General features: G+C 34.9%; 1 protein-coding gene across 2 annotated transcripts in view; it reads right to left on the reverse strand.

Annotated features, from left to right (window-relative positions):
• Positions 1-231: 231 nt before the first annotated feature.
• Positions 232-9839, reverse strand: part of LOC144972887 (DNA-dependent protein kinase catalytic subunit-like) — a 108187-nt gene continuing 98579 nt past the window's right edge. For both annotated transcript variants that reach the window (XM_078914670.1, XM_078914671.1), the window contains exons 92-97: positions 8741-8902; positions 7746-7947; positions 4402-4590; positions 4062-4104; positions 3292-3388; positions 232-2157 (exon numbers count right to left, since the gene is read on the reverse strand). In XM_078914670.1, the coding sequence (XP_078770796.1) occupies positions 1953-2157; positions 3292-3388; positions 4062-4104; positions 4402-4590; positions 7746-7947; positions 8741-8902 (898 nt within the window). In that variant the 3' untranslated portion in view covers positions 232-1952. The remainder of the gene's footprint in view (positions 2158-3291; positions 3389-4061; positions 4105-4401; positions 4591-7745; positions 7948-8740; positions 8903-9839) is intronic.

Here is a 9839-nt window from a genome sequence, read left to right on the forward strand (position 1 = left end):
GTCTGGATGAGACTTTTAGGTGATCTCTAAGTACACTGATAGTGTGCTCTTGGAATCTACATCTGTTCCCTATTTGAACCAATTCCCCTTTGTCTGCCTTATCCTTGGATGCTTTAATTGTAATTCTAGAACTTTTTACTATCCCATTTTCTTCCTTTTAACTGGCGCTGATATATGACCTTAATGTGTTGCAAGCGCCGTAAAACCCTTAAAAACAAACAAAAACATCACTAAAAGTTCTAAGATTTAATCAGTCAAAATGTCCAAATTTTGGAAAATAGAAAATTTCAAAAGCCAACTGCAATCTTTATTTTATGTATAAAAGGTTTATGTATCTTATTTTGTTTGGTTTAGTATAGTATTACTGAAATTTTACCAATTCAATTCAAAGGTTTATTTTAGGCAATTGCCAATATGAACCATGCATTTACATATAATTTCAAATCAAGACAGGTAAAAGGAAACTACCAAAATAAATAGATCGATAAATAAATAAATAAATATGAATATCATCAATAAATTTAAAAAATAAATAAATAAGGAAGTGAATAATTAAATATAAATAACCATAACTTGATCCTAATAATATATAAACACATGCAAATCATTTTCCAGAAAACAAAAAAAAAATAACATAAAAATAAGTCAACGGTCACTAACATTGAAAAATAAGCCATCAAGCACCATTTATTACTGATGAATTTAGTGTTGGTTACTGATTTTGACATTTTCATGTAGGCAGGTATGCCTATGAGTATAACAAGCACCATAAAACTCCAAAAAAAAAAAAAAAGTTTTAAAAAAAGAATCAAAATCAACAATATGTCTTAGAATGTAAAATATATTTCATGTTACATACATGAGAAACATTAAAAAATTGACCACAATAAGCATGAATGCAAAACAAAAATTTTAAAAAACGGTGGAATGAGATGTACTATATTGAAAAGAGTATTTGTTATGATTTTTTCTTCTTTTTTGTTTGTTTTTATTTTATTTTTTTTTAAATTTTTGTTGCTTTTTCCACTGAGTGAAAAATAAATGTAAAATAAAATAAAACAAATCACCCAAACAGGGAGCATTATGAAAAGAGAAAAAAAATATGTCAAGTAGAAGAATTAAAAATACGACGTATGCAGTACTTATAATATTTGATATATAAAACTGACAAAAGCTTACGTTTCACTCCTAAAAAGTTAGGCTGGTCGTATTAATATGCAAACTTTAACATGAATATATATATATAAAACAACAAAAAATTCGTTTCCAATTTGAATAATAAACAAATTAATAAGTGGAGAATTTGCTTACAATAAAAAGTTCATGTGAATGTAACAATAATTTTTAAGGAAGGAATATAAAAGAAGAAATGTACTTTTATCGAAACTATTGTAAGTTAAGCTATTCAAATAAAGCATAGATCAAAGTTTAACATCGCTTGGAACAAACATTTTTAAACAGTATAAAAAGAAGATAAATGATGAGGTCATTTATAAACAATTGGTTACTTGTACCATCAAAACTTGCATAAATCAGCTTGGTTTTTTTTTTGTTCTTAAGTGGAGATAAAATTCATTAGATTCCAAGCCTAAATCAGTTAAACATGTAGACATTTGACTTTAATCTAAATGATTCAAACACATGTTTTCAATGGAAACAAAATAGAATTACGCAAACCGCATTACATTGTTAGATGACATCACTAAGGCATTCCTAAAAGGAAATTATTCATCAAGCAAGCACATAAGTCAGGAGTAAACAAATTTGGAATATTAATCTTAACCACTGGCACATATGGACTAATTGATAATCTTGTCCTGAGAAGGAAAAAAAACAGTACCCTAAAAGCCTTTTCGTCTCCAGTATATTTTAATGAAATTCACAATAAGCACGTCATTGATTTTTGTAGCATAACTAGTGTGTGTGTTGCATAATTAATATTTGATGTTGTGTTACATCCAAGCACTCCATCCGACATAGACACGCCCAAGAATGTTTGGATCTGTTGCCTGACTGATGAGGGCTGCCACTTGGTCCTCCACTGATAATCTTTTGGCAGGGAGTTGACTTCTAACCTGGTCAGTGGATCCCATCAGGACCTCCAAGTATTTCTTGTGGGCAGGTCTCTTCACCAAACCACTACAAGCAAGCTCTTCTCTGTATAATGGAATGAGAAAGGAGTTTAAAATCCCAATTCCAAACTACATTGAAAAATCTAAATTTCAAGTGAAATTAGACAGCTACAATATAACTTCAATACTTACCCATTATGTCATTTTCCCGTTTTCACCAAGACAGTAGTAATGGCAATACGACTTGAGCGTAAATGAAGACAATGTCATACTGCAGTTATGACCAGATAAAAAATTGGAAAAAAACTTCTGATTTAAAGGATAATTGTACAATAGTTTCCAGTTATAAGCACACTGGTTAAAGGGAGAATCTGGCTATAAGCACGCTCCAGGCATGAAACAGAATCTTTACTGTATAAATTTACCCATTTATAAGCACACAATCTTAATGAAGTCTGCTTAAAGAAGGCTAATTTTTCCAACCAAGTTTTAAAATGTTATGGTTAAGAGATCCAAATAAACCAGTAATCATGTTTTGGTGAAACGATTGAAATGCTCAGAACCTATTCTATCAAATCTCTTGCATGAATCACACCCATTCTATAACTTTGGTAGGCTTTGGTAGTCCTTGAAATAGCATGGGAGTGGGTGACAGGGACCAGTAGGGTGGGATCATGGCACAAAGAAGAGGAGAATGAGACGGAGAAGACGAGAAAAGAGGAGGAGTTGAGGAAGTGGATGATGATGATGAAGAGAAATAGGAGAAGGATGGCATAAGAGCAAACTAACAGCTTAAGTTAAAGAAGCACTTAAACCATTAGACATCATTTAACTTAACTTGTGAGAATAGTAGCTCACATACACGCATCTATCCAGACATAGTTAGGCACAGCAACAAATTACACTCTTCTCCATGCCACGCCCCAAATGTGTCATAATTTCGTCGCATTTTGTGAGCAAGCAAAAAAATAAATAAATAAAGACCCCAAAAAAAACAAAAAATCTAAAAGGGCAGTTTCAAACTTGTAATTGTAACCCAGTGCCTCATCTATAGAAACTCAGAGGAGAAACATGCTTTTACAAACTGAACCTTAGGGACGTTGGCATATGACAAATAAAATGAGACTCGGCTTATAAGCACAATCTGCCTGATTACCTAGGACCATGCATTATAGATGGACACCATTGTAATCTGAAACTGAAAAAGGTGTGTACTTACTTCATGATGTGTGAGGGATGATTGCCTTCTAATTTACTTTTAGCAATTTCAATTTTCTGTCTGGGGTACCAACTCTTCTCGGTTGCTTCCAGGGAATCTACAAGGTGGTTCAAGGAGGATGAAAATAAAAGACAATTGTAAAATAAAACATCAGACAAATGGCAAAATAATCATCAAAGAAACGAAGGGGAAAGTCTCAATTCTAGACTGAGTTTGGATTGATTTTTTCTGACTCTTTTGTCCACTCAGTGGAGTTTGGGTAGCTATGATTATTGGATCTGGCGTGCTTTGCAAGCAACTGGTATCCTATCTAAAGGATAACAAGCATTTGTTATTGTCCATTAGAAATAGCAATAGAAACTGGAATAAACTCCGAATCCACCAGCTTTATTGCCATGTGAGACTTTATTTAATATGCATTTTTGTACTAATTCCACATTTCGAAGTAAGGTATTTTAATTAATGCAAGTCAATGACTCATTACTGCAGATAGTTGTGTACACCCCACCCCACCCCTTAAAAAAAAAAAAGGGGGGGGGGGAGGTGACGTCATGACTTAGCTGCCCTATTAACAATACAACAGTGGACTTTTAAAAACTTAGAGCCCATGGAGCCAAAATTAAAACAAACTCTTAAGGAAAAGTGTAAGTTTTTCCCAAACAAAATTATCCCTTGTCTTCAGTTTAAATATTGTTACCATAATTAGGAATTCCTTCCCACTATATATCAATGATAAATACAACTCTTGTTATCCCATCACACATGCTTACCCTCTGGAAGTCCTTGCTGCTTTATTTGTTTTTCAGCAAACATCTGAAATTATTACGGACAAAAAAAAAGGAGTAGAAAGTAAACAAGTGAGTTAAATTTCCAATAACATCTTCATTGTTGTCATTGTCATCTCCACCATCGTCGTTATCATCATCATCATCATCATTATATTTTTACCATAACCATCACGATCACTTCGACCATTATCAATACTGTTATTTACATCATTACTTCAATTACAATATCTCCTCATGGTCTACTAGAGGTTTGGTACAAGACACCTAATTGCTAATCATGATTAAAAAGAAAAAAATAAAGGAAAATCAAAAGTGTACAAACCAGCCAATCCATGGAAGGTTCTTTGATGAATACATCCATGGTGCTGAAAAACAAATCTGAATCGTTCCTCAAGGCCCTAAGAACATGCCTCATGGTTCCCTCCATCAAACCTTTGGCCTGCATTGGGAGGGTCAGGTTCAACAGCTGACTGGTCAGACGGAACGGAATCAATTCAGGGACTGGTAGAAACTAGAAATTTTAAAAAGTTTTATCAGTATAATAAAATGGATGGAGCACTCAATTAAAAGAGAAATTATATTGGCAATAATTTGTTTCGTTCTTTTTCTTTTGTTTCTTTTCTTTTCTTTTTGTTTTCTTTATCTTTTTATATGCTCATAGCAATCCTGAAAACACTCTTTACACATCAATCCACATTACAAAACTTCTGATACAGTAGAACTCGGAAATAGCGAGTTCGACGGGCCCACTCCTGATTACTCGCTATTTCCGAGTTCTCGATATACCCGAGTTGCCAGGAAAGGTCACTCGGCCGTACAAAAATATGGTAAGACAATGTGTGTATGTGTGCGTGTGTGTTTGTGCGTGTGTGCCGCGCGTGCGTGCAAATGACTGTGTGTGGATAAAGTGGGGTGAGGGCGGAGTTGAACACAGCCTTCGTTAACTACTTAATGATGGCCACAGGTTGAAGTTGATCCACCCCTTCTATTTCCATCAAGATTTCGTGTATGTGTGTGTGCGAGTGTTTGTATGCACTAGGCATGTTTGATGAGGTAAGCAAGCGCATCACTCAATCACTGACCCACTGAAATGATGGTTCCACGCTCCCCTCTCTCGCTGATTGTGTCGTTCGTTAACGAATGCGACTTGCTGACCGATGCTGCGAAGTGAGGCATGTTGACATGTTGGCTGCCAGTGCTTACCTCGCGCGTCGCGTGGCACCACATTGGGTGAATAATTGACCCCCACATGCACAGAAACACACACACCCAACCCCCACCCAAATTTGTTTCGCCTACTATGTACTCTAGACTAGGCTACTCGTAATATTACTCGTAACGAAAAATAAGAAAAGAAAAGAAGCTAGGCTAAAAATATTTAAATCGCCCTTGTCTGGTGTTTTGCTTTACTTCGTTCGAAGTCCTAGGCAGGAAATGCTCGTTATTTCCGAGTTGACCTCTTTTTCATACTCGCTACTTGCATGCTAATTTTATAAACTCAAATAAGAGAAAAAAACGGGGATTTAGATTTTACTCACTATTTCCGAGTCGTCGCTATTTCCGAGTACGTTACTTTCATGTTCTACTGTACCAAACAATGGATTATCTTATCTGGTATTTATCTCATTCAAAACCAATGAGAAACAAAAATTTCCGAGAAAAGGATAGCTTAAGTGTTTATCCTTTTAAGCAAACCCTCAGAGAAGATCTGGTCTTTTTTCATATATGGCTATGATGGTTGTCAACATTGAACACATAAAAATTTAAAGGATTTTTTAAAAAATTAAGACTCAAATCAACGAATAGATAGAATATTATTGACAAATAAGAATATAATTCTTCTCCTTTAAAATGAATCAGTGTAGAAGAGAAAGAAAATACGAGGTCATGAAATGAAAATAAGGTTTAACAGCTTGGTCACTTTGAGGGCAGTTTAGTGCAGTGGAATGGTTTTCCCTTTGTGTCTAGATTTGACTCCCACCTGCTATGCTGTTTGGTCTTGAGCAAGCCATCTCACTCTAGCTCATTTACGGCACTGCATTGCATCGATTGCCTGAGGTATTTCAGTCTTCCCAGTAACATAAATGTTGCTGCTCAAAACTGTTTTGTTAATAAAGGGGAAACCCGAAACATTTCTTTGATCTGTTTTTGTAATTAAATTGAAGCTTACATTCAATTTCATATTATTTATAATATCTAAAGTAACGGCAAATTTTCCGAAAGAAATAACAAATGGAATTTAATCTTTTTGTGTTTCTTTGTTTTTAAAGTACTTGGAATAACATTGGAGCTATAGTTTTGCAATCATTAACTCTCATCCAATCCCTGACCACACTGAATATTACTTACTTATACCCATTATGAGAAATATACGGTATGGAGAAGTGCCAGATGAAAACAGAATATAAAAATATCATGGTGTCAGAGCCAAACTTGGGATCCAACTGACACGGCTGAGAGAGAGAGAGAGAGAGAGAGAGAGAGAGAGAGAGAGAGAGAGAGAGAGAGAGAGAGAGAGAGAGAGAGAGAGAGAGAGAGATCAGCGAGCAGTTGCACTAGCCACTGAGCCATCCAGCCACTCTGACAACGTGATATTTTTATTCTCTGTTTTCATCTGGCATTTCTCCATACCCTATATTTCTCATCATTATTGATACAAGTGCCCGCTCCACACATTTTCTGAATTTTACTTATGCCCATCACTCCTTATGGAGCACAGGCCATGGACCACATCACATGTTGGGCTTTCTTTTCCAGGTTTTTCCATGTGGTTTCCAACTTCTTTGTATTTAGTCTTCCTCTTTCACATTTCCCGATTGGGTTCCATTTTAGAGCCTCCATGGTTGTGGTATACGCTGGACTCCTCATGGTCTACCCTTTCAACTTCCATCTTCTGAAGAAAATGTCTTCAGCTCATGCAATAAGACTGACTTGTCATTGACATTTGAACAGCCTAATCTTTGTATGGGTTACACTTAACATTGCTTAACCTTACACCAAGATAAGACAAAGGGTCACTCAAAACAAGCACCATATTAAGTTTGTTTTATTTGTTTTAAAGTATTTAACGGCACTTGAACAAATTTAGGTCATTTCAGCACCAGTAAAAAGAAAGGAAATGGAACAGTAAAAAAAAATATAGATTAACAATTAAACGTACACGTAAAAACATAAGACAAAGAGGAATGGTTCAAATAGGGAACAGATATAGAATCCAAAAGGACAGTATCAGTACCTAAAAGTCTCATCCAAACACAAGCACAGGATCCAACTAAGAGGAATACACTCAAATGTTTACAAATCATTATACATTCAAACAAATATTACAGTACATAACAGAGAGTAATTTACAAGGACAAAAAACTCCCAAAACTAATACTATACACTTGACTAGTTTTCCTTCCAGCTAAGGACTCTGGCCAAGGCCAGGGCAAAACAAAGTAATCTCATTCCAAGACAAATACATAATAAGGACTCTGGCCAAGGCCAGGGCAAAACAAAGTAATCTCATTCCAAGACAAATACAGAAAGCAACTCGGAACACAGATATAAGGGGATAGAAGAGACAGCAAGTGACCTCCTACCCACAATGGGAGGTCAGATGACTCCATCCAGCCATATTAAGTCTTACACCAAAATCAACAAACTACATTTGTAGGTGATTACCTGAGTTGCAGTCCCAAATGCATGGCCAAAATCAATCCCAATCATGTGCCCAGTCTTAGTGTTGACCATAAAATTGCCAAGATGTCTGTCCCCTATTCCAAGCAAATAGTGGCAAATACACACAGTGGCGTGTGAGGTGACCAGGCGATTCCTCAACACATGGAAGGCAGCAGCAGATGAACTCATCTGTTTCAAAGCTCGTCTAGAATTGAAATATGAATGTTAAGTTTTCCATTAACGTTTTGGACGTTTTAAAGAGAAGGTGGCATCACTTAAAATATACAATATGAACATTCAGTACACATGGCTCATAAAGTTGAACTTTATCCTGATTTCTGTGGCATTAAATGACAGTGCAGTACACAAGTCTATTGCAAAGTACCTTTCTCCAAAACTAACAGTTGCTCAATGCTGAATGAATATAAACGTCGACAAAAAAAATATCTAATTTTTATTTTTTTTTTAAAACCTCGATTCAACCCCGGAATAAAATTTGTCCCTTTGCTTAAAGAGGTAATAGTGTTTACTTTTAGCATGCATGCCAAATTATTGCATTGACTACTTCTTTGTTATTTTAAAATTCTAATCAAATGACAGTCTTTGTTTTTTAACCTCGACTTACATTTAATCAATAAACCAAAGAAAAAGGATTATAATAAAAAGGTGAATGTGTTCCAACATTTGCTTTGTATACACATGACAAAAGAAAACAACAATCCCTCATAAATTAGTTTCTTCTAGAAATGAAGAGAAAAACGACTCTAATTGAGGCTTGGTGAATATTTTTCATACAATTGCAAATGTAATAATTTCAATTCCACATCAGGGAAACTTTAAAACGGCAAGTAAGAATGCCAAAAAATAAAATATTAAAAAACAAAACAAGATATCATCATGAAACCATTTTTGATTTCATTATATAGTTACGCTTTTTTTTAAAGCTTAATCTTTGATTTATACATTTTAAAAACTTGTACTATATTATTTTCATCTACCTAGATAGATCCCATGGAATCTTCGCCTCTCTGTTGCGGAATTCCCTGATAGTTTCAGTACTGCTGTACTTGAGGTAAACTGCGTCATAGATATCCATGGGAGTATTTTTTCCTGGTGCTGCTTTACCAGTCCAATTAAGCTGCTGCTGTTGAGGGGCCATTCTGGATTTTAAATATATAAATATATATATATATATAAATACATGTGAGAAAATGAGAAAAAAACAGCTAATGGATAAATGAGTGAGAGAGCAAATGAAAAATGAATCAATGAATGAAAGGATAATATTCATCTTTTAAGATTTTTTACGATACTTGTGTTTAGGTCAGGTGAAATGAAGATGATGGGAACAGTGGTTGTACAGTTAAAAGCACCCAAAAAAATGTAAGACAAAGGTCCATGGTTCAAATTGAGAAAAAAAAGTAAATTTCAAGAACAATCTATAAAGATATCTGGTTTGACAAATCCCAACGAGACATAAGCACAGAATACCACAAATAGGGATACATTCAAACGCTTACAAAATACAAATAGGGATACATTCAAACGCTTACAAAATACAAATAGGGATACATTCAAACGCTTACAGAATATGAATTATAAACTAAAAACATATCTTTAAAATATCAGAGAGATGATCAAAAAGGAAAACAATTAACATGTGCCAAAATAGGAACAATAAATTTGACTGTTTTCCTCTCGGCTTGCACTCCCAGCCAGGGTTAGGGCAAGACCGAGTAATCTCATTGCAGGAAAAGAACAGAAAGTGTGGAAGAGAAAAACATATAGGGGGAAAGAAGTGACAGAGAGAGTGACCTCAGCAGCTAACTGTAGGAGAATGCTGAATCTCTATCTATGAGCAAATACAGTGGTCTCTGTTTATAGTACAGTCCCTGAGAATCAAGCAGAGTGTGCTTGAATCGAGTTTATAGTTAGATTCTGATTTTATTTGCTAAGTATATGTTCAATGCTCAGTGTACAGTAAAAATAACTGTTTCTTCTTTTAGCAATCGGTCCATAAAAAGTCATATTTTAGTTTCTTTTTTTTTTTAAAGGGTTAATAAACCCTTTCTTTTCTGCCACAATATGCAACAACAT

The sequence above is a fragment of the Berghia stephanieae genome, chromosome 5 (genome assembly GCF_034508935.2).
Source record: "Berghia stephanieae isolate SIO BIC M18660-M18661 chromosome 5, UCSD_Bste_1.3, whole genome shotgun sequence".
Lineage (NCBI taxonomy): Eukaryota > Metazoa > Mollusca > Gastropoda > Nudibranchia > Aeolidiidae > Berghia > Berghia stephanieae.